Source organism: Tinamus guttatus, unplaced genomic scaffold (assembly GCF_059628265.1).
Source record: "Tinamus guttatus ecotype Peru unplaced genomic scaffold, ASM5962826v1 Tinamus_guttatus_pri_ptg000032l, whole genome shotgun sequence".
Lineage (NCBI taxonomy): Eukaryota > Metazoa > Chordata > Aves > Tinamiformes > Tinamidae > Tinamus > Tinamus guttatus.
Genome location: NW_028288566.1, coordinates 599,232 through 624,731, shown reverse-complemented (window position 1 = coordinate 624,731; position 25,500 = coordinate 599,232). Strand labels below are relative to the sequence as shown.

At 42.5% G+C, this 25,500-nt stretch overlaps 1 protein-coding gene across 3 annotated transcripts in view; it reads left to right on the top strand.

The window, feature by feature from the left end:
• The window catches only part of TSNARE1 (t-SNARE domain containing 1), a 418,229-nt gene that overhangs the window by 77,774 nt on the left and 314,955 nt on the right, over nt 1-25,500 (top strand). For 2 of the 3 annotated variants that reach the window (XM_088531270.1, XM_088531278.1), the window contains exon 2: nt 14,395-14,517. In XM_088531270.1, coding sequence (XP_088387396.1) covers nt 14,433-14,517 — 85 coding nt within the window. In that variant the 5' untranslated portion in view covers nt 14,395-14,432. Of the gene's footprint in view, nt 1-9,369; nt 9,481-14,394; nt 14,518-25,500 lie in introns of those variants that run through there. The other variant, XM_088531285.1, reaches the window with a different exon arrangement.

Below are 25,500 nucleotides of genomic sequence, written 5' to 3'. Positions count from 1 at the left end.
CTTAAAGTATTTTGGCTCTGCTCCAGTAGCAGTGTTGCTGCCTTAAAGCACAGTGAGGCTGATGTTTGATTTGAAAGGTAGAATGGGTTTTACCTTCTTCAGGTCTAAAGCCTGAGTGTTTGTATAACCAACTTACCTTGAGTTTTGGAGGTTGGTTTGTTTTATTTTTATTTTTTATTTTTTTTCTCTCCAAGTCAATTGTGATCGAATGAGATTATCTACCAGGGGAATATAAATGTTGGAGAAAGGGAGCTGTGAGCTTGGAGGGTAGCTCTGAAAACTCAAAAATAGGTCTGCTGAATTTCTGCAATGAGGGCTCAGCCCCCAGAGTGGTGTAGGACTGAAAGTCCATCTGTCTATCTCATAAGTAAATTAATGAATAAATAAAAAAAAAAAAATGGAGAGATCAACCTGACACTGCTGCTTGAGATGTTACTGCTTTTTGCTGCCTTACTTTGAAATCAAGCAAACCATAGCTATAAAATCAGCACAAATAGATGCATTTAATTAGAAATAGTGTTGTGGCATATAAGTTGAAAACAGAACTGTCCTGGAGAAGCCCAGGAGGGATTTCTGACTGACATGTAGGACAGTCACATTGCACGGGTGACCCAGCACTGGGGTTCACGGCTCTGCTCTGCTCAGCAAGAGGTATCTAGTGCTCAGCATTATCCCCGAAAGTGTGGACATGTCCTTGATTTCCTTCCTTAAGGCAGTGAGGGAATCCACTGCCATGATGAACTATTGGCAAAAACTTAAGTTGCTTAAGTTCAAGGCATTTTATTTCATCTAAAATCCCCTAAGGCCCACCTGATCTCCAATATTCTTTGTTTTCTGTGACTTTCAGGAGTTCAGATTTTTGGATCTGATTCACAGAGGGACAAACATGGCCAAAACCCAATAAAGAGCTCTTTTTTTTTTTTTTTTTTTTTGTTAGATTTTCTCTATTCATTTTTTTTTTCATTTCTTCTTGCTGTACATGCTACTCCATGCTTTTCATTTTTACCTTCAGTTTTCAGTTTCGTTTTCCAATCAAAACATTTTTCATTGGTACTTGCACCTTGAAGCAGTAATTTTCATGGATTGTTTTGTGTCCATTTGGGTTTGGCTGCTTCCCAAAGCTTTGAGTGTACCACAAGCAAACAGTGTAATAGAATATTTGAATTGCAAGTTCTTTGGTCCATGTCCCAACTCCATTACAGAGTTGCCTTCATTTTATGTTCATTTCACTTTCACAATGATGCTTTCTTTGGGCTGGGAAGTTTGAAAGACAAAAAAAAAAAAAAAATTGAATGCATTCATATAAAGAGTGAGAGGAAACTTGGCTCCTTGAATGTGAATCCTATGCAGTATGTAGAATCAAGCCACTAAAACAAAAATAAAGAGTGAAGTCAGGACTATTAGACAAGCTTGGATAGAAAATAAAATATTATTTGAGAGGGCTTGTATTTCTACACAAGTAAGTGTACCCACACAGCATTGCAATTCTGTAGAATGATTTTAAGGGAGTATTGGTGCGATTAAAGTGCTGCTGGCACTGCCATCACAGGCTGAAAGTGAGTACAGCAGAGCATGTCCGTCTTTTGCCTTGCCTGATGGGAGACTTAAACACTTCTACATCTTATAACCACCTTGATTCACTTGCTTTCTTTACAAGCATACAGTTGTACAATGCAATGAGAGTATATTTGGTTAGGAATGTGTTAGCCAGAGCATGATACGGATATGTCTTCACAGAGCTGACCACTTTTCATCAAATGTAAGCTCAGCATCCATGACTTTCATGTTCTTATCTGGAGTTTAAACACCTAAGACTATGTTTACCGCTGTAAATGCATGTGATGGATTTTGGTGGGCCCCTCGGGATCTTCTTGCCTTCTCCTTTCTACGGAATATTTCCCTTCATTCTGTGTATAGAGATGTTGTGACATGTAGCTTGCACAGTTGGCACTGCAATTGAAGTGCAACGCATGGGGAATTTAGTGCTGTTAAAATCCTCAAATGAAAGGATTTAGAATTGCAAGAACATCCAAAAGCAGTATTTTCTAACTTGGGTCCTAAGGCCCGGTTCCTGGATTGTAACAAGTGTGCACTCATCCTTCATGATGTGAAGAGCATTTAGTGAACAAAGAGGCAAGGCAGATCAGTTGTCCAAAATGAGACTTTTGAGGAATTCTCAGAACCCTTTGGAGAGTTCTGTGCTCCAGTTCCATGCTTGCCTGAGGGCTTTCCTTCTCATTTCTCCTCATATGAAGAGGCAAACCAGGTCAGAACAGGAGACCTCCATCCCAGGAGCTTCCATCATCCTCTGCTGCCTCTCATGACTTGCTCACTAGGCTCCACTCACTGTTTTGATTACGTCTCTGCCAGCCATCATGGGAGCTCAGACGCATGATGCTCACACTGCAACTTAGCTCCTTTTGGAGCCAGCTCCCACTCTCCTGCCATACAAGAAGGATGTGCATCATCTGTACGTCCCTTGTCAGGTCCACTAACCCCATGTATGTATTGTACATCATCATACCATCTCTAATGGTACTCAGCACTTACTTATATTTAGGCCACTGCATCCCATTCAGTGTATCGAGTCATCACCAGAGTGTTACAGAGATGTAGATGACTGTATTAAAACACAGTGCTTTTTCACTAACAATTGCAATGCTTTAAGGGCATCTTTGGGCTTACACATGGTTTGATAGTCAGTTGTTTTGCTTTGTCTTGTTAAGGGCTTGGCATTCTCCTCTCATGACTCATGCGCTGCAGTGAAGCTGCTTTTCTCCTTGATATTTGCACTCAGTTTCCTTTGGTGCCATCATGCGCTATATAAGCTTACAGCAGGAAGGAGAATTCCCTAAATATGTGGTGGGTGTTACTGGTGCTGGGACCCTTGGAAACAAGCTGAAATGTTGCATATATAGTCTTTAGTTGATGACTGATGAGAGAAAAGCAATCCTGATAAATACTGTTACCTCTATAGCATGATGTTGTCTCTGTATTGATTGTGTCAGCTTCTTTCTGTGCAAATAATAACCAAATATGTCTTTCATTAGGGGTCAGCTTGAAGAAATCCTGCAAGGTGGTGAGTTTTTTGTTAGCTGTCTCCATGCTTGGTAAACTCTCTCAGAGAAGAGTTGGCCTGAAAAGACCAACTCCTTGGACAGCACATATTTATGTGTTGGGGCACCATGACAGGCCTCCTCGGTGTTGAGTTGTCATTTTTGCTTGTAAGCCTTCAAGCGCTGCAGAAGCTCTTTTCTTGTATTATGCTAATCTTGCCTCTTCCCTGCTGCACTCGTCCTCATGCACAAGATGTAACAGGGGGATGAGTTCAGTCATGTAGATACTTGCTGGTACAGGGTCATGTTTAGTGTTTTTTCCATCTATTTAGGCAAATTTATTCATAGGTTCTTCCATCATCTCCCTCTGGTCTGTGGTCAAATACATCTCTTGTATCCAGCAATTGCTTACTTTGCTGTGACTTTGTATCTTGTGAAGAGTGTCCCTTTCTGTGCACTTCTGCTGGCTGTACTGTGCATGCCCCAGGCTCTTTGCAATGACCTAGTTGTACCCAAGGTTTTCTTATTTCTGAGGTGTTTGGCATGTGTTTTATGATTACTGGCGTTGCAAGCAGCTGTGCAGCGAAAGATGGAAAGCAGCTGAAGTTTTTTCCTTGTAGAAAATGGTATTTTATGTTAGTCAAGGTGATTGCCTTCCTTTCTAACCTAGGGAGATTGTGTTGTGGTTTAAAAACACAGAAAACTCTTCAATGAAGATTGACTTGGTGCGTTGGTAGACTGGCTGAAATAATCAGTGGATCAAGAAGAGGGTCCATTTGACTCGAGTTCTCTGACCTACTAGGTTTCTAATCTCAACTGCTATGACTCGCTGGAAAGCCCCATGAGCCACTTCACCTTTCCTGCAAAATGCAGCTAATTGTAGTTTCTTTCCCATTCAGCTGTATTCCTGTTCAGTGAGGGGTCTTGGCAAAGGTTGGTGAGTTGGAAGATTGAACGTTTATTTTTCTTCTGTGTACAGTGGCACAGTGCAGTTGTGATGGAGAGTTTTCAGCAAAATCACTTTAATTTAGTAGGAAACTTGGCTTGCAACCTTTGCTGATTCTGGGCAGTGATTCTCAATGGTGGCTCCCAGAACCAGGTGCAGTCATTAGGGACATTAACAATTTCTCGTGGTTGCAGCACATCTTTTTACTCCTTGGTTTTCCTTTTCTCATAGCATGGTCGTCATTTGGAAGTCTTTTCTGGCTTCATTTACAAGTTTGAGTAGCAGTAAAAGCCCAAAGGGCTACTTCATTCTTTTGGTCTTTCTTTTAAGGTTCTTCTTTCTGATGAGGTGGGTGAAAAAAATCAGTTCTATAAAAGAAGTAACTCCTAGTTCACCAGTAACCTTCCTGCTGTATGGTGTTCTCTTCACTGTTTTTGCCTCACATCCCATTTCAGATAAGTGAGATGGTGGATATTGGGTAAGGCCAATAGTTTTGTAATTAAGTGAACATTACTTAAGGTTTGGTGCTGTGCCTGTATTCCCTCAGGCTGTGTTGAATTATCTTCTCCTTTTTATCCCCCTGAAATATTTGCAAATACTTGCATTCTTCACTTTTGGTATGTGTGTTTACCATTCTCTCTTCCTAGCTCATCGAGGGTAGCCTTTGATGCCCTTCAAGCCTCCAAGGACTTTCCTAACCACCCTTCAGCTACTAACCATTTTACCTTCCTGAGTGCTGGCCTTACCTCTGTCTCGCTGGGAAGGAACTAGGGAAACACTGCACAGCATCTCATTGTTTTTCTTTGTTTCCTTTTGTTCCCATTAAAACCAACCAAACAAACAAAAACAAAACAAACAAACAAAAAACCTCAAACACTTCAGAAAAAAAATCCTCCTCTCTCCAAATATTAAGCTTCTGAGGCCGCTGACTACTGTCAACTTCTGTAGTCTTGGCAGGAAATCTGAAGTGGTGATATCAGGCGATTTACTGTTTCTTGAAGCTTCATGGCTAAAAGATACAAGTAGACTCTTGAATTTCCATGTGTACCGTCTCTTTCCACTAGACTCTGCTTTTTCTTGTTTGACCTTCTGCAGGTTTTATTTATAATATAGCCACCAGTGAACATTCATCTAGATGGGAATTTAGGCTTGTATATACAGATTTTGTGCACTGAACAGTAATATTTCTACTCTGGGAAGTGGTGTACTGGAAACAGTTGTGTTTGGTTATTGGGGAGCAGGACACAAGCATTCATTAATCTATTGCTTGATTATCTTAAGAGTCCCATTTTTACCCTGTATCTGCTTTCCGAAAGCGTTGAACATTTATCAATCAAGACATTTCTGTGGACTCAAAATTGCTTATCAGCCTCTGCTGTATTTTTCCTTATTCTGCTGAAATTGAGTGCTAATTTATAAAAGCTGTTGCTCATTTGGTAAAACTCTGAGTCTTTGGTCTTTGTCCGTTCCTATGTGTATCTTTTGTACTTAATAAGTTTGCTCTAAAGTCACAGTAGCAAACTAGACACCAATTCCTACTTCTTTGTGTTCCTTTTTTCTGCAAAGAGGTGTTAATATTCATCTTTTGTAACCCCTGAAAAGGCAGATGAAACCTGGATGCTGAACTAACTGGAAATTTAATTTTGCTGTTCACTGAAATATGTAATACTTCTGTGTTTGTCTAGCATATGGATAGATTAAGACTGTTCTACATGCAAAGTTCACAAAAAGCAGGCAACGTGACAAAAAACAGCAGTTAGAAGAAGGCAATAAAAGAAAAGAAAGAAAAACCTTGGCAGATTAAAACAGGTGCTGATTCAGAGCATTAATAGTAGGGAGATTCAATGTTGGAGGCTGTATAGATCATTTTTTCCTGCAGGAACCAGAAGAAATATTGTTTAACCATTATTTTAATGTCAGTTTAAAGAATAGGAAGAATGACATCACATCTCCATCAAACTGAGCTAACAGTGACCCAGCAACGAATAAGTCATCTAGGCGTAGCCACTCATATAGTCTGAGGTTAAATAGTAGAAAATGTTACACACAACTCAGTGTGACTTTAAAGACTTTAAAACATCTTGGGTCTCCCTCAAAAAGTCTTCCTCGCTTTTTCTTGATCTAAATACCTCGGTATCATACAAACCTGATTGCCTCTCTGGGTGAACAGAAATTTGGGTCCTAAGAGTTGACCTTGCTACTGCAATCTCTCTGTCATTTATCACACTCAACTCCTGCTCTTGGGAGCCAAACTGTTTTTTTGTGTGTACTGCCTTGTTGCTGCTTTGAAGAAGGAAGGCATCCATCTTTCTATGACATCTGTGATCTTTTTGATGGAAGACTTTCTCTAGCAGCCCTAAATAGCTCCTTTTGCTCCCTTGAAGTTTATACAACAAGGACTGAGGTCTATGAATCTGAGATTCCCAAGCCAAACAACATATATTCAGCCCTCATTCTTGGCATTTGCCTAAGGCCAACCTCTCTCTAGTGACGTACAGTTCACTTGCAGAGTGTCTTGGATTCTTTTTTAAGAAGACATACAATAGGCTAGATGTGGAAGAAAACTTTGTGTATTGAAGTGGCAACTGGGACTGACATGAAAGGAGCACAACAGGCTTCCAGATTGCTTGTCTCATCTCTGTTCTTAGTGCCTGTAATATATGGATATTTGTGCAATGTGAAATGAATGCCAGTGATTTGCAGGCAATCATTCCTTTCCATTTTTATTGCTTGTGATTTCCCTCTCCTTTATGTTGTCTGATGGTCTATCAGATCCACAGCTCACAGATGTCAAGAGGAGGTCTTAGACTGGGCCTGCAGTGAGTTTGGGGTGAAGAAGGTACCCTATGATTGATGGGAAAGGGTTGGATATATGTGATGGGTATTGTTAGCCACAAATCACAGGTATTGCTGACTGATGAAAGAATAGGTGAGGCAGTAACAATCCATGCTGGGGCTGCCTAGTGTTGTAGTGCTACTGGGAAAATGAAATTAAGTGAAATTTGCAATCAAGAGTGATGTTATCAGCCACAGCACTTAGTGTCATCCAGAGTAGAAGTACAGTGAACCAGCTGACTATGCGGCTCAAAATTTATCACGTTAAAATATGTGAAAATCTTATCCTGCCATCTCTGACTTCACAGTCTGTCCTGACAGTATTTATTCCAGAGACAACCTCCTCCATTCCTTCAAACATTATGGTGGCAGCTATGCCAAAGAGAAGAAGCTAACTCTGTTCAAAAGAACTCTTTTGAAAAGGAAGGATTCAAAGAAATTGCTAATTGTTTCTGAGCAGATCACCAGAGTAGCTGAAGAAGCTTGTTCTCTAGATAATCCATGCTGTTTTTACTTTGCCCCTACTCCACAATGCCTTAATTCTGTGGGCGTTCGCTTAGCTCTGTAGTACACTTCAGATGGAGGAGGGTGGGCAAGAGCTTGCTTTGGTGTATTGAATCAGATTGTTTACAGTCATAAGTGACGTTGTGCCTGTCAAGTACTACATATTTGTCTCTAGAAGTTTCTGGTAGTCAAGCTGATTTGTATAAGTTCTGTCCTTGCTTGTTATCTGTTGCCTTATTTTGTGCCTTACTAACACAGGCTAGAGAACATGCTCTTCAGGGCATGGGTACCACCTTAACTTCAGTTAGCAAGGATCTCCCATTGATATTCATATTTACTTGGGAAGCAAGGGGAAGGACGCACATGTATTGTCATCCAGTGAGATGGCTCTTTTGTCCCACTACCCATCAGACATCGGTCGTGGACCATTTTCACTGAGACATTGCTTCCTGCCAATCACTTCTTCAGCATCTGCACTTCTTCCTTGCCTTGGCTTTTCAAAGCTGCTCAAGAACTGAATGTTAATATTGCAAACATCACAGAAAATCAAAAAGAGCATAAATTACCTCAAAACCGTAGCCTGAAAGAGGAAAGTCATCCCCTGCAGCTATTCTGATTGACCTCTGACAGTTGTGTTACAAGGCTCAGTGAGCACTCAGGGATTTGTGCAATTACACCAACTCAATGTTAAAACCATTGATTTTAAAAAAAAAGTACTTTAACATTAGAACTTTCTCATAAATTCAGAGTTTCTGAGAAAAAAGAGAGAGGTGTTTTTCAAGGTAAACAGCATAGAGGTTTATTGAGTTTTGTTTCTCTTAATTGAAAAATCTCCAAAAAGATTCTGGAAACTTGCAGGACTGTAATATGAGTGGCAGAATCAAGTCTGGGGAGCAAGCCATTAGAGGGGATTTGGAAATACAGTACAATTTGCAAAAACTTTTGTATTAAGTTAATCTTAGTCCCTTGCAAAAGGGTGACTCCGTAGCTGTCTATCCATTTCACAGGCAGAGAAATAGAGACATTGGTATAGAAAGCAAGAACATGCCGAGTGTTCTCCCTTCATCCTGTGATTTGTGTGTGCTGGTAAACAAGGATCATAATGAGAAGTGAAAGGGAATCAATCTGTTTAGTTCATCTGAGGGAAGGTTAAGAGGCAGCCGAGAGTTCAAACAGCAGAGTTCAAGGGGTGAGGAGATATAGCTCTTTAACAGAGTGGATGGGGCTGGTCTTTCATTATCAGGAGCCATAAAGTCTGTTATGGAAAGAGTTGACCCCAATCTGACCAGAGGCTGTAGGAGTTGATGGGTAAAGCTGATTTGTGTGAAATAATCTGCTCTCTTTACAAAGAAGGTCAGACTGCATGGTACAAGGAGTCCATCTGTTCTACAAACCTCGAAAATATATCTAAAGTTGGCCATCGAAAAGTGGATGTGTCATCATCACTGTTCACTTGTGCAAGGCCCTGGTGGATGGGCTTCTCCATCAGCATGGCACTGGAAAAGCTGGGAATAGAGTACAGGAGTGTTGAGTGCCAGGCCGTTGCTCTCACTGCCCCTTGCATTCGTAGATGGCAGGTATTTATTATCCAAACTGTGAGTGAAATTCAGGGCAAGGAAGTTACCTGGATACTTGCTCCTGGTTTACACAGGATCCCACTTAATCCACTACCGAATTCCTGATGTTCTTTCCCCAGAAATCTGCAAACCCTCCAAGACATGATGGATCTTCTTGCAATGTGTGCACACTCTGTGATACATGTAAATGCAAGACCTGCCTGTCTGGATGTTGCATGTCTGAGACCAGGTTTGCAATGGATCGTGTGATCTATGTGATGTTTTCATTTTAGAGCTATTCCTTTTTTTTGTCCACTGTGAATGAAGATGATTTTTTATTCCTTGCATTTCTGCAGCAGTATTGCACAGATTTGAATGTTTGTGTTTCCCCAACAGTCTTTCCTTCTGAAAACAACCCCATTTTTAATGTGTTTCCTAGCAGGTAAAGTTTTGTTGACCTTCTGTCATCCTTAGGACTACCTCTGGAATGTCTTTGGTTTCTGATAAAATCTTTACTGGAGTGTATTGCCTAGAGCTGAAGGCTTTGGAACATAAAGTCAAACACAAGGATTAAGACTTGAAAGTTCTAATTGTGTTTATATATCCCTTGATATGCCTGATGCTTCTGTAGGAAATGTCCCTGTGCAATCATGTTGGACTTGCAGTCCTGTAGTGGCTATAGGTCCTTTTCAGCTATTTTGTTTCCTGGTCATTGGCCATTCCTGGTCATTCTCCATCCTCTGTGCTGTGGCTGGCTTATTTCTAAACACAGCTCCTGCAGTTAACCCAAATTGCACAGCATCTTATTTTCTTAGTCAGTTATCACTCCTGCTCCATTAGGATGTCTGTGATTTCAGTAGTTGTCATGTAGCCTCCTTGTTAGATGTCAGGTCTGTGTTTAGTATGGCTGAAGCCTGTTCCATAACTGGCCTCATTATTAAAAACACCAAATGGAGCTAGTCCTGGAGTGGGGCTTGGTGGGGTCTATTCAGTTCTTTGGTTATGACAGTCCATTTTTGAAGCAAAGTGTGCCCCCCTCACATGCCTTTCCCCAATATGCTTTTCCTACCATTCCAGTATGCCTCATAAATAACACAAAAAAAAAAAAAAAAAAAAAAAACAGAACATTTTTTGCGTCTTTGACTCTGCAGCCTGTATACGTGATTCAGAAAAAAGTTGATACCAGTTTAGTATGATTTGTTGCCAAATCTGTGATGGATGTGGGGTTTTTTTGTTGTTGTTGTTGCTTATTTTTTTAATTTACAGATATTTTAATTGAGTTTGTTCATACCAGTGTCTTTCTGGTTGTTGGAAGTTAATCTGGAAAGCATCTTAGAAGGAAAATCACATAATCATAAAATGGTTGAGATTGTCTAGTCCAACCCCATCTAGTCATGCACAGCAGGTTGCTTATGATCAAGTCTAGTTGGGTTTTGAGTATCTCCAAGCATGGAGACTTTACAGCCTCCATAGGCAGCTGGTTGGCATTTTTGATGGCCCTTGGATCAGCTTCCCTGAGGAGCAGGAAATGCAAGAATTGGAAGGTGCTGGGGGGATGGGGAGGAAAATACTTTTGCTGCCAGTCAAAGGAGAGTATAGAGAGAGTATTGCTATCAAATTTTGCTGTAAATATATTATTACAGGGTAAGAATGTGATTCTGGACCTCTACGAAAAAGGGATATTTCGGTGGCTTAGGGAGGGAAGTGATTGTTTCTACAAAGGTTAGTTAAGCTGAAACAAAATATTTCAAGTAATTCTTTCTTTTTATCATTTAAAGAGAGAAAAAGAGTTTTAAAATGAAAATGTGCTTTGAAAGTTAAAGAAAAAAAAAAGAAAAAAAAAAAGATCAGCATGAAACATTTGGAGTTTGGACTAAAAAGCTTTTCTTCTGCCACCCTTCCATGCCACTCTTTTTTGGTTTTCTTTTACTCCATTTGTTTTATGTGGCCTTGGGGAAAGTCAGGCCAGCATAAGCTTCCACTTGCCCATCTCTGAGAAGGATATATGCTTCCTCTTTCTTTTCCCTTTTAGAAGCCATTGTCTAGAGGCATTTTTTTCCATGCATTATGTTCTCCTCCTTCCCTGCTTACAGCTTTCTTATTGCTGGTGCACTGGAACGTGAAGAAAATAAGATAACAACTTGAGAGTTTGTTCCAGTATATTGGAAATCTGTGGATTGTTTTCTTTTAACTTTTACTCTTATTTACTAATTTTCAGTTTTCTCAGCACACATGCATGATACACGCACATCCCTTTTGTTTCTGACTACTTGGATACACTGAGGCTGTGTGAGGAGCTCTACCCAGGATTTTCTTAGTTTTTGTCTTTTTGGGGGGGCTTGTACTTGAATGTTTAAAAAGAAGAAAAGGGGAAAAGAAGTGCAAGAGCTGCCAAAACAGTCCCAGGGGGTTGAGGGGATAATTGGGGATTTCTAGTGCTCTGCTCTTCATGATGGACCAGGGAAAGGAATAACTTCAGTGTGCACTGCTGATCCTGTGCACCCCAAAAGAGATTTCAGCCCTCTGCTGTGGTATTCAACAAGGCCTTGGATTAATAAATCATATGGACTTTGGAACATCATATGGACATAGCTGAGGTTCATGATTAATGCATAACTGACCATGTATCAGAAAGCTCTTCTAAATTAGAAAGCTCTTCCAAATCAGAGGAGGTTCTCAGCTTTTTGCTGTCAGAGAGAAGGTGTCTGATCCCAGCCATGTGCTTCCAATATTGAGCCAAACATGCAGCCTTGGGCATCGCCTTGCCCGGGTGTATGCTCCAGCATCTTCTGCCATTGCAGTGATGGGTTGCAAATGCTTATTGGCGAGAGACACTTTAAGGCTTGGGTTTTTAAGAGGTCCTTCGTTTTAAAAGTGGCATTTGTAAGGCAAAGCAGCTCAGTACATGGATGACAGATACTATTTCCAGTCATCCCATGCCAACTTGTGGACCCTACTGCACTGTTCAATGCTGTTCTACTGCAGTGTCACCCTATCACTTATGATGAAGGGCTACCCAATGGGCAGTGTTGTCTTCGGTGAACAAGTCATTCTCCTCAGCTTACAGGCTGTCCTTTTTTGATTTGTTTTTTGAGGAAACGGCTGCTGGGTTTGGTCCTGTTGCTGTGTTTTTTTCCTTCAGATGCATCCATGCTCTATCCATGCTCTTCCTTTGCCATCATCTCTGCCATGCTTTAGGGCTGAGATACTTTTTAAGAGTTGAGAATCCCTCCAGTATGATCATAGAAATCATAGAATGCTTAAGGTTGGAAGGGACTTCTAGAGGTCAGCTAGTCCAAACCCCTTGCACACACAGGGTCACCTACAGCACGTGGCACAGGACTGCGTCCAAGCAGGTTTTGAAGATCTCCAGAGAACCTGGACTCCTGGACCTGGACAGAGAACTCCACAACCTCCCTGGGCAGCCTGTTCCAGTGCTCTGTCACCCTCACTGTTAAGAAATTTTTCCTTAAGTTCTTGTGGAACTTTTGATGCTTCAGTTTCTGGCTGTTTCCTCTAGTTCTCTTGGTGGCCACCACTGAAAAGAGGCTAGCACCATCCTCCTCACTGCCTTCCTTCAGGTACTTATAGACACTGATTAAATCCCCTCTCATTCGTCTCTTCTCCAGGCTGAACAGACCCAGCTCCCTCAGCCTCTCCTCATAGGGCAGATGTTCCAGGCCCCTGATCATCCTTGTAGCCCTGTGCTGGACTCTCTCCAGCAGCTCCACATTCCTCTTGTACCACAGTACAGGGCCTAGAACTGGACACAGGACTCCAGATGTGGCCTCATCAGGGCTGAGTAGAGGGGCAGGATCACCTCCTTCGACCTGCTGGAGACGCTCTCCTTAATGCACCCCAGGATCCCATTGGCCTTCTTGGCCACGAGGGCACACTGCTGCCTCATGGTCAACTTATCATCCACCATGACACCCAGGTCTTTCTCTGCAGAGCTGCTCTCCAGAAGGTCAGTCCCCAGCCTGTACTGGCGTCTGGGGTTATTTCTCCCCAGGTGCAGAACCTTGCACTTGGCCTTGTTGAATTTCATGAGGTTTTTCACCACCCATTTGTCCAGTCTGTCCAGGTCCCTCTGGATGGCAGCATAGCCCTCTGGGGTATCAGCTACTCCTTCCGGTTTGGTATCATCAGCAAACTTGCTGAGGGAGCACTCTGTGCCTTCATCCAGGTCATTGATGAATAAATTGAACAGGACTGGACCAAGGACTGACCCCTGGGGAACACGGCTAGCTACAGGCCTCCAGCTAGACTCTGCACCGCTGATCACCACCCTCTGAGCTCTGCCATCCAGCCAATTCCTAATCCACCTCACTGTCCACTCATCTATCCCACACTTCTGGAGCTTGCCCAGGAGGATGTTGTGAGGGACGCTGTCAAAAGCCTCGGTGAAGTCAAGATAGACGACATCCACCGCTCTCCCCTCATCTATCCAGCTGGTCATTCCATCAGAGAAGGCTATCGGGTTAGTCATGCAAGATTTCCCCTTAGTGAATCCATGCTGACTACTCTTCAGCACCTTCTTGTCCTCCACGTGTCTGGAGACAACGGCCAGTATGAGCCGTTCCATCACTTTTCCGGGGAGAGAGGTGAGGCTCACTGGCCTGTAGTTGCCTGGGTCCTCCTTCTTGCCTTTTTTGAATACTGGCGTCACATTGGCCTTCTTCCAGTCTTCCGGCATCTCGCCCATTCTCCAGGATCTTTCAAAGATGGTGGAGAGCGGCTTAGCTATGACATCCATGAGCTCAGGCAGAACTCTGGGGTGCATCCCATCAGGGCCCATGGATTTGTGGGTAACGAGTTTTCTTAGGTCCTCTCTGAAAAGATGATGAAAAGTGTCTGAGGGTGTTGGTGAGAAGACATCTGTGACGGGGAGGGAGAAGAGGCAGGCTTTCTTTGCAAGAGCCTTATTGACTTAAATCCACTTCTACTACCTTAGGACTTGCAGCATTACGTTTTTCTTTTAAAAACAGCAAGAAAAACTCTGGCTCCAATATTTATGCTAGAGACCTAGGAGATTATAATATAGCAATAAACTGTGTCTTTTGAGAGGTCATCAAGCCTGCACTATGATGGATAGGCTCCCAGGCAGCTCCATAGTGGTAATGTTCCAGAAGACAACATTACCCTGCTTTTTGATAGAGTGCCCTGTGTTTGCCTATGAACTCGAGATCTCAAAGCACTTTGTGAACAGGGAGTAATTAAAGTCCTGCCATGGCCAAAACAGGTAAGTGGTCATCCTTTATCACTGGAGAAAATAATGCCCAGAGAGGTCAAATAACTTTGTTGCCCTCAAGATCAGCTATGAGTCCATGAGAGTGGGATTTTAGTGCCTCTTTCACTGGCTGGTAGATATCCTGAAATTTAGAGATAGGTCTGTCAGTCTGTGCTTTTCATTTGCCTTTTTTTGTTGTTGTTTTTGTCAAAGGATTTAACTGACTGTTAACCAGTGTCACCTGTGTCCTTCTATCTGTTTTCACAGGTTTAAAATACAATCCTGCATTCACTGCTATCTAGAAAATGTCTTATGGATCCATTGATGGGAGTGGATTTGGAAGCAGGAATCCATTTGGAGGCCCTTCGCGACAAGGCTATCAACCTCTTGGTAAAGTATAGATCCCTTGCTGTAATTTACTTTACCTGACTTTCTAGGGAGTGAAGTTTTACGTGTTCATGCCCAATGTGTCTGCTGCATTTCACTAGCTAAATATCACATGCTCTCCAGAGGTCATTTCTGCATAATGATTTCCAAAGGTGAAGGCCAAGGTGTTGGGCTGATTTGTAGCATGAGCCACTTCAGCATGCTCAGGACCTGAAGCTGCAATGCATCTTGTTGCTTGCTGTGGAAGAACATCACTAATTTGGATTTTGGAGACTTTTTTGGGGACTTAAAGAAGAAATGAAGCATGATCTCCAGACTCACCTGTTTCTGCCATCATCCTCCCAGCGTCTCCGTGCAAACGTTGTCCCAGTAATTGCTCTCTGGCTGTCTGTAGGTCCGTTAGTGATGACAGTAGATGGGACATATGCAGAGCTGGTGCCTTTACTGCTGGGGAGGCTGTTCTGATCTGAGAAGTGTGTTCAGATGTGGCAATGGGTAAGCCAGACTTGCTCAGAAAAGGTGGAAAACTGTGGGCAAGTGTTTTGCAAATGTCTGCAAATTCCAGCTTTGTGATATGTTTTGTAGCAAAGTCCAGATTTAGACTCCTTACCTGTTCCGTCCTTTCCTAAGGAACTCTAGAAAAGCTGAAGTACAAAGGCAAAAGCATCCAGATGTCAACCTGTATATTTTAAACAAACAACCTCTAATGCACAACTCAAAGCTATGTGATGTTAAAATAAAATAAAATAAAATAAAATTGTCGTAAAAAGTCAATACAATTCCCATATTTTTTGGTACAAATTGTCATTTGCACAAAAATGATGATAACCTTTAGTTGTCGAAGGTCTTTGCTCTAGCATGGTCCCTTCCTGACACAGGCAAGCTCCCAGCCCTGACAGTGAGATGCCGCAGGGCCGTGCCTGCATTAATATAGTCTGGCTTATGGCAAGCCTTGTTACGTGTAGCAGCATCTTCATCATCTTGTGTTTAATTTTGGGACTGTCTCTGGGCAAAGTCTGGCTACGATGGAGGTGTCACTGTGACCTCAGACCCCTGCAGGAGCATCAGGATTTGAGATCTCTATGAGATCTCAAAGGACTCCATTTTCACTTGACTCTTGGAAAACATCACCCTTCTCTTAAGTTGCTTTCAGTGCTGTTCATTAAGGAAGCCTCACTTCAGCTTCCGAGTTGTCAAGGTTGCAAATGGTCTTGGGAAGCGTTTTGTTGTCTTGCGAATAGCTGCTCCCACTGGATGAGAATAAAAAGGCAGTGTAAAGATTTCTATTGGTTTTCTGCTTTCTTATGAATTCTTTTTTTTTAAGAGAAGAGAATGTGTCGAATTAAGCGTGAGTTGTCTGTTCAGTTTTAAATAGTGTTTTTCAGGCTATTCTGCGAGGAAAAGTTTAAAGCATAAAGGAAGGAAGAATGGGGTATCTGGGCATAATAAAAGCGCCATAAGAAAAGAGAATCAAAATGTGGAATAGACAAACAATAAATCTCAATGCATTGCAGTTCTGTTTAAGAAACGTGAATAGTTTTAGTGCTGCAAAAAAAGATCCTTTTTTTTTTTTTTTTTTTTTTCAAACACAGAATAACTGGAGGCATTTGGAATCTGTAAATATTTCAATAGGTATCCCGTCATGCTCAACTCACCCATCGTTTTGGGGCTAAGCGACCCATGCGAAGGTGGAGCCCTCCTTGAGGGAATTGTGAAAACGCAAAAGCAAGCGGAGAAATAGCAGCTTTTGTGAGATAGCCGGGGAGCTACCTCTACCCTGTGTCCTGTATCCTATATCCTATGTCCTATATCCATTGCAGATGGCATTGCGAGGGGGCTCCCAAGGTGTGTCTTTTGTTACCTTCTGTTCAGGTATCATCATTAATTAAATGATGGGATAGACTGATGTGGAACGGGTCTCCAGAAATAATGGAGATGTTTATTTTTGGAAGCTTTTCCAGGTATCAGCTGTGTACTGGGTGTTGCACAGAAAAGTTAGAAAGTAGGTGTGAAAAAGGGCAGAGAACAAGCCCTTAAAAGCATCTTGAACGCTTCTTTTCCCCACTTATTCCTTCCTTTTTTAACATCAGAATGGAGAAAAAAAAAGAAAAAAAATGAAAAAAAAAATACTTCATACGATTTTTTTTTCTTTTTTTCAAGTAGCCAGTGAGACCTGTCTGAAGTAGATAGAGACCAAACCCTGCACTACAGCAGGACTTCACCCCTGAAATGCTTGACCTATCCACCCACAGCAGACTTTTTTGGGGGAAAGATGAACAAAAGCTGCTGTGCGCAGGAAGCCAGAGAGGTCAGGACATTCAAAGAGCTCAAATTAAAATACCACTCACCAGGAAATTTTTAAAGCTTCTTTTATTGACCTTCCCATGCCCTGGGCATTAAAAGCCAGATTTGAATGGGAGAAGGTAATTTCAGATCCCAGAGGTGTGATGCTTTTCAAGCACGGTGAAGCTCAAGGGGGTGTTGGGTCAAGTGGTTAATTTTACCATGATTTCATCAAGGCCATTTTTCCTCAGGTTGCTCATGAAGATAGCTCATGAAGAGATGTACTCAAGATGTATCGCCCTTCCTGCTCTCTCTTTGACTGCTAGGTTGGTTATCTTGTCAAAGAACGAAATTAAATCGCTTCGTCACAGTTGTTCTTGGCAGTGTTCGCTGGGTATTTATCACCTAATTATCATTTAGATACTTGAAATTCATCATTGAATAATTTGTTCTAATATTTTTCCTGGAATCAGGTCTATAATTTTCTTTGTCCTCCCCTCTGTAATACCTGCTCGCCACTGAGGCACACCATGCAGCTTTTGGATGGCAAGTCCCACGTAAGTGCTGGTAAAGTTAATGCACTATGACAGGATCTTGCTGGCAGCCTAAACTGAATGTGGCTCCAGCTTATGCTAGATCTGGAACAGGTGACCCTCTGGGACTAAAGGCAAAAAGACACAAAACTAGTGTGAGATGCTTGCAGGATCTCACTAGGGATACTGTAACAGTAGCAGCCAGGTGGCTAGTGCACATGGTTCTTAAGGGGGATAATGGCTGATACGCCTAGAAAAAAATCAGAGAGTTCACACTTATTGGTTTGCACTTCTTGGTTTCCTTTCCCTGCTCTCATGGGAAGACCTCCAAGCTCCTCAACCTGCTGAGTAGAGTGATTGCTGGTGGAATTTTCATTAACAAACTCAAAGACTGCTCCAAATCAGTGGCAGGTTCTTCCAGAGCTTACCCTCATGGTAGAGCAAGCAGGCCCTATTTGTGTGCTGCCTTTTCCAATGAGTTAATGCTGACACTACTGGGAAACCTGGACCATGAACACGATTGATCCTGCCAACCAGGTTGTTGTCCTAGATGCTGTGTCAAGGTAGAGCCCTACTGTTCATGTCTCTCTTGAGTTTTGCTGTCTCCTCTTGCAAATGTGAGGCTGATGACAAAGGCTATAAAGGAATTCGCCACTGGCTTTGCATCTTGTTACTGCAAAGCACTTACTTAAACTTCTAAGTACACAAGTAGTCCCACTGTGGTTCATTAGTGTTGAACAGGTGGTTAATCCTTTTGCTGCTTAATATTCATTTCTCAAATGACTTTCGGTGAAGGCAGCACTGAAACCTTTGGCCGTTGGAGCGGTAGCCACATGGCCTGGGAGATGGGCTGACTCTGTCTGTGGTGACTGTGTTACTGGAGAAGCAAGGGACCCAACCACCTGCTTAAGCATCCTATAATTAAGTGTTATGCAAAGGAAGAATGAAGCAAGGCTTCTCTCAGTAACATAACGAAAGTGTGTGTTTTAAATAGAGTCCCTTAAGTATGCAATGGAAGTAAAGGCTTAAAGTGTGACTTCTGTAACACCTTTTAGCTGTGATTTCTAGGTTGTTTCACGAATATGAATCCCACTTACCACCTGGTCTGTAAAGAAAGTAATATTGCCTGCATTTTGTACAGTGTTTGCGAGGATCTTAATAACTGCCTTTTGCTCCTGAGCCTTTGGTCCTTCCATAGTGGGAGGGTTTCCTTAAATTTAGGGCCAGGCAAAAGTATAGGACTCAAGAGTGGTATGAAATAAGTCATTAATTGGCCTGAAATAAAGAACCGATCCAAGCCCAGATGTGCACAATACTAAAAATCGTAATAAGGTGATTTCTCCCATTAGACGACTTCAAAAGGCCTTTTATGGCATCTGCAGAGGGATTGTTTCATATTGTTTCTTTGCTATTGAGCAGGACTTCAGAACACTAAAAATTTGTTTCCTTGGTCCAGTTTCAGTAAATTTAGTGGATATTCTTGGTTTTGCATCCAGTTCTTAGAGATCTGAGTGGTGATTTAATGAATTAATAAACCTAAACATAAGAAAACATATTAAAGAATAATGAACAACTTGTTTTATAGCAAAAGGAATTGCCAGGAGAATTAACTTTGAAACCAGAATTAACTTTGAAGTTGTTTGTTTTGAAAACCTCTGCCCTTATCCCTTCTAGCAATTTTAACATTATAATAAATGTTTCACTATAAGCTCAGTGCCTCAGTGAAGTTAAGTGGAAAAATGCATTTTATATAACTAGCAAAACTAGAAAACCCCATTGGAGTAAAATGCTTTAATGAAATATGTTAGGGTGAGATGTACAACCTCATAGTGCTTAAAGAGGGGAAAAAGTAAACATACTCAAAAAAGGAGAAAAAAAAAGCCTCTTGGGTAAAGATAAAATTTTCTTCCTCTAGGTTTTGTATTTGCTAGTCATCTTATCTTTGCCATCCAAAGCCATTTTACCATCAATATGTAAAAAAAAAAAAAAAAAAAATCATACCTGAGACTTCCAGTCTTTAGAAAAAAAAAGACAGCAAACAAAACCGCAGACCTCTCCTTAGGCAATATTCAGCTAGAAATACATTTAACCATCTCATCCGCTCTGCATCTTGTTCCATTTTCCACCTGATTACAGCCAAAATAGAAGCCGCTTAAGAAGATCCTCTCTCTTTGCTCTTCATCATATTGTCGTCGGTACCTTCACAGGCAAGACATGCTTGTGGTTTCCTTAGTCTCTCATGAACCCTCAAACCTGAAGCTTTCCTCCTTGCATATGTTTCTGAGTGGAAAGACATTCCTTTAATAGCAAGGCACCTCAGATCAGTGTAGCTCAGTCTTGCTGCCCTATTTCCTGAGGTCTTTCAGTTCTTTTCCTATGATGGGAAGGGGAATTGGAGGGGACTGAAAAAAGTGGCTCCAGGAGCAGGTTGCTGTTGCTGGAACAACTTTGTCCTATCTATGTTAAGTTCACCATCTTATTCTTTGGAAGCTACTGACAGTTTTGCTGCCCTTACGGCTTGCTGAAAGGTCACCAAGTTTTGGCATATTCCTAGCAGGAAACTTAAGACCTTCAGTGAAGCAGGAATTAGATTTGACTTGGTCTGTTCTAGGTTTGGTCAACATTGGGGTGTTAATGTGAAACAAGACCTAGCTATTGCCATATCAGCACCAGCAAGTTCAGGAGCACCCATGAACATTGCTGGACTGTGAAAGCAGAGTGAGAACTGTTCCTGGCATGATTTTGTTGTGTACCAAGAATTTCCCAGATGTGATCTGGGGATTAGCCCAGGACAGGGAACCTTCCTAGCCATTAGCACAGGTGAGACTGTGGGGCTCCAGTGTGCTGTGCATGAGAAAAGCCTTTTTGGGGGGATGCTTCATGCTAACAGTGTCTCTTTTTGGAGGTGTGGGGTTGTTTGTTTGTTTTTCCTTTTTCTGCAAGATTTCAGCTTGTGGTTTGTCAGTGGGAGTCAACAAATCCACAGGAGTCAAAGCCTGGAAGAAAGCTTGCAAGTGGCAAACTTAGCCTGTGCCACCTATGCTTTCCCCACAGGTGGGATGCAGGAGTTGCCAGCGAGGCCGAGTTCTGCACATCGACCACGGCCAGGGCGTATTTGCATTGCTTTGTCGGGGAGGAAAGAAATAACAATAAAACCCCAGTACGCGATTCTCAGTGACAGCGCTATTAGCCCACAAAAATGTCACGCTGAGTAAATCAGCCTGATGGATGGATAGATGGATGAGTCACCTGAACATTGCCATCATACCAGCGCCTACCTCCAGTATTCCCTCTGGGAAGGTTTATTTAATCATCCCATGAGCTGATCCTTAGGTTTGGGAGCAGAACTGCCAGCTCCAGTCTTGAGGGGTTGCAAACATCTTTCAAGGCTTGAAATACCTTATTTAAAAGCTGGAACATGAGGGCCCCATTTTCTGTAAGCACTGCAGAAGTCCCCAGCATTTTGGGGCCACTTCTGGCTGAGTCAGCTATTCCCGCAACAGCAGAATTATATGCTTTTTTGCAGGTGAGAAATACAGAGCTGAAGTGTGCAGTTTGCTATGGACAGACACTGCCTTGTTATAGACCAAGGTAGTACCTAATAGCCAAAATATTGCAAAACCATCTGTGCTCTGGAGAAGTGCTGTTTGACAACCCTATTGCCATTTCTGTCCTGAAAGCACATCCAATCGAGCCTGTGAATGGCAGAGGAATGAGAAGCTGTTCATTTTGAAATGGATAGAAATTTGAGTGCTAAGGTTCTGGATTTTGGAAGTCATGAGCTTTCAAGTCTTATCATCTCTGCCACAGCTCTACAATGTGGTCTTGTGCAGATCGCTTTATTTTCCCTGTTTTCCTGTCTCCTTCCTCTCCTACCTCCCTTGGTATTATCTAGTTAGTTAAATCCTTAAGGTTGGAGACTTACCTTTTACTATACCTAATAGAATTGCTGTTTTCAGCATTTTCTGTGTACATGTGGGCTTTTTTCGTCTTCTTTTCTACTTTGAAAACCATAAAAAAAAAGTTTTATAATATTTGTCCCTGCCAGCAAAATGGGAATGGAGATGTATGTAAATGCTTTATCTGTTAGGTGCTGAAATGCCGGAGTGGTGGGTGATCGTTCTAAAACCTAGATATAAAGATATGGTTATTTGCACCTGTGTTCACTTTTATGCATTATGCAGTGTGCACACAGCTGTCCCAAACTTATGCAAACAGAGATGGACTGAGCAGGAAAGAAAGAATAAAGCCTTTATCCAGGCAGTAAGTCCAGAAGTAGCATCAATAACTCTTTGTCCTTCCATTGATGATGTTTACTTGGAGATGGACTGTGGCAGCTGGAAGAGGACAGGAATTAAAGATCAAATATGATGAAGGAAGTCCCTGGAAACACTTAGGAACAAGCAAGGATTTGAAATTGGAGATTAGGATGTGGCTGTTGCAGGAAACTTCCCCTGAAATCCTGTTAGATTTCACCTGGGATATTTATGGTCAGGATTCATGAGCAGCTTTAGTGGCTGATGATGTGGCTCAGGGCATAGTGATGTTTTAACTGGGGTGGAAGGAGCAGCTTGTATAGGTTCAGAGATGGACAAGTAATTGTTGCTTATAGGTGTTTATAAAACCAATTTCCCATTGCTCGCCAATCCCTTTCCATCCCTCTTCCTCCCAGTATTTTGGAGGATTTTGTTAAATCTTGATTTAATAATAAATACAAAAACCTTCTACTAAAGCAGATTTGGAACCACTTCTATCCTTAAGCTAGTGTAGTTAGGTCATATCCCTTCCTTAATTAATGCCAACTGTGCTTGGGTGAAGCACAAGGTCATCCTACTCATAGGTCCCTTCTTCATGGCATGAAGAAAGTGTGGGCATATTGAGGAGCAGGGTCTGTGTGATGGTGAACCAAAGACCTTTAGGGTTAAACACAACTTACGTAGTTCACATCCCGGAGCAGCCCCTGCCCTGCCCTGCAGCACGTGGAGCCCAGCCACCCAACCAGCCAATCAGGCAGGTGGTCACATGCCGATAGCGCGCGAGGCCGCCCAATGAGCTGCCTGGTCACGCGCTGGCTGCGTGGCTGCAGCTCCCACCTCTCCTACTCAGCCCCCATCTGCCAAGGAGACACTGCCCCGCACCGGCTCCAGGCTGACTGCAACAGAAAGGACCACCCTTAGCAGGCTAGGGTGGTGGGACTCAGTTCTTTTCTTCATGCCAGTGCTGGAAATGTCAATTAGACACTCCTCTTTAATCTATAAAGAGCAAGGACTTTCACAACTTTTTTGTTCATATTGAGGGATACGATATCCCTCGTAGCAGGCATGTTTTACTTGGTGGCATCCACTCCTTGCTTCTTGCCAGAAATTACTCTCTTTTAGAGAAAAATTCCTATGTTAGCATGTACAAAGTTCCTTGACCATTGTCATCCATGTCCCTGGCTGCTATTTCCATCTTGGGTATATGATATTGATGTTCCTGGTTGTTCAAAACTACAGAGGCATCTCTTCCTTTGGCCAAGGTACTACTTTTTCATTCTAACTGGCCTTAGTCTATGCAAAATCCTTGATAACTTTTGTCCCTGGCAGAGACCCATGCCGCTAGTGGCTGGGCATGCTGCCATCTCACCAGATGGACAGGAGGGCAGCGTCCAGCCCATGGTGGAACATCTTGTCTGCTTGGCAGCACACAGAGCGATTCCCAGGTGACTCGCTGCCCGCTTCCAACCTCAAACACGCGGGCTCTGGCCACACGGATGTGCTGATGTGGATCCAGCTCCGCATACTGGTAATATAATTGAACAGCATGGAAATAATGCAGAAAAATGTTTTGAAAGCTGGTGGGACACACAAAATTTAGTGCTGAGAGGTTCCTTGCCTTTGTCCTGTTGTTTGACATACACATTGTGAGTTTGTCTTGGCGTGCCCTGTCCTCTGAGCCACATAGTAGTTTCATGGAGCATCTTCAGATGAGCCACATAGAAATGTATTGATGGGATGTCAGTGTTTATCACTGGTGTCAATCAAGGTCGCTTGCTGTTGTCTGCTGCATGACGATAATGTTGTTTTTAAGAATGTATTATAAGTGCATTAAAGATCCTTCACTTCCTGCTAAACCCAACATTTTAAGCGGGAATTAAGCCTGCAGCACACTGACATGGCCAAGTGCAAGGTCCTGCACCTGGGGAGAAATAACCCCAGATACCAGTACAGTCTGGGGACTGACCTTCTGGAGAGCAGCTCTGCGGAGAAAGACCTGGGCGTCATGGTGGATGACAAGTTGACCATGAGGCAGCAGTGTGCCCTCGTGGCCAAGAAGGTCAATGGGATCCTGGGATGCATTAAGGAGAGCGTCTCCAGCAGGTTGAGGGAGGTGATCCTGCCCCTCTACTCAGCCCTGGTGAGGCCACATCTGGAGTCCTGTGTCCAGTTCTGGGCCCCACAGTACAAGAGGGATGTGGAGCTGCTGGAGAGAGTCCAGCGCAGGGCTACAAGGATGATCAGGGGCCTGGAACATCTGCCCTATGAGGAGAGACTGAGGGAGCTGGGCCTGTTCAGCCTGGAGAAGAAAAGGCTGAGAGGGGATTTAATCAGTGCCTCTAAGTAGCTGAAGGGAGGCAGTGAGGAGGATGGTGCTGGCCTCTTTTCAGAGGTGGCCACCAAGAGAACTAGAGGAAATGGACAGAAACTGAAGCATCAAAAGATCCACAGGAACTTAAGGAAAAATTCTTAACAGTGAGGGTGACAGAGCACTGGAACAGGCTGCCCAGAGAGATTGTGGAGTCTCCTTCTCTGGAGATCTTCAAAACCCGCTTGGATGCAGTCCTGTGCCACGTGCTCTAGGTGACCCTGTGTGTGCAAGGGGGTTGGACTAGCTGACCTCTAGAAGTCCCTTCTAACCTTAAGCATTCTGTGATTCTGTGATTCTATGATTCTATGGTAGGTAGGTAAGTAGGTGATAACTCTCATGACCTGGACTGGGAGCCATCCTGGGGAGCCAAAGCTGAAGAACTGACCATGGCCACAGTGCATAAAATGCTATATCCCCTCTGCTCCTTCTCCTTGCCTAAATGGGACATCCACGCATTGCAGTAAAAAAACAGAGATACAGTCATCAAAGGTAGAGGGGATAAAAGCTATATTAAGAAGATTGTAGAAAGTCACAAAACCATCTTTTTGGATTGGGGTTTGCATTGGGCTGTGGACATGTGTGGGGAAATAGGTAGGCTGTGTATGAAGCTGTGCCCTGTTTACCATCGGTAATCCTGTTGCCCAAAATAGGAGGTTTTGAAGGAGGAGAGTCAGCTCCAGGTGCCTGAAAAATTCACATGTATCATCCATAGCTGCATGTATGGATGCAACTGAAGTGGTGGACTGAGGAAAATGAGACCTCTGGGCAGTTTGCTCTCGCTGCCTCCCCTCACTTTTATTTTTCCTGCTTTTCTGTAAAATCCTATAAGCCATGGACTTAAAAAAAGGATTTGTTATAGAGTACAGTTGGCAAAGACTTTGTGTTTATGACAGAATGTCACATAAAAAAAAAAAAAAAAACTTTCCTGTAATCTTGTTGCCAGCACTATTTGAGTTTTATTTAGTGTAGTGCAAGAATTAGGCAGGTTGGGAAAGATGCGAATTATCTGGTTTGTTTGCTAGACTGCTTTACCGACCAGACAGCAGCCAGATGGTTATGCTTTTGACTAATACATAAATAATACCAAGCTAGGATTTAATAGTAGTAGAATGGCTAAAACTATATAGAATGTATTTATATATCTATGCAGAGGGTGAGCATGTATAGTGTATGACTATGTGTGCATATGTATGTTTTTAAAATGTACTTTAGAGTTTGTGGCTGTACTGTTATTTTATGATTCCTATTTAAGCCTTTATTGTAGAAACTAGGTGTTTTATTATTATTTTTTATTTTTTATTTTAGGATTGTTAGCAGAATTTCAGTATTTTCACAGCGATTTTTTTTTCTCTCCATAGAGTTTTCACACTTATTGCTCATCAGTGTTGGAAAAGAAGGAAAAAAAAGTCTTGTTAACATCTTGACAGTGAGGAAAAAAAATGTATGCTTATGTACAAGATTAATATGAAAATAACCACAGTTGCGAACAAGAATTGCCTTCTGGGAGACTGAACTTGCTGGCATTCAGTGCACTGCAATACTT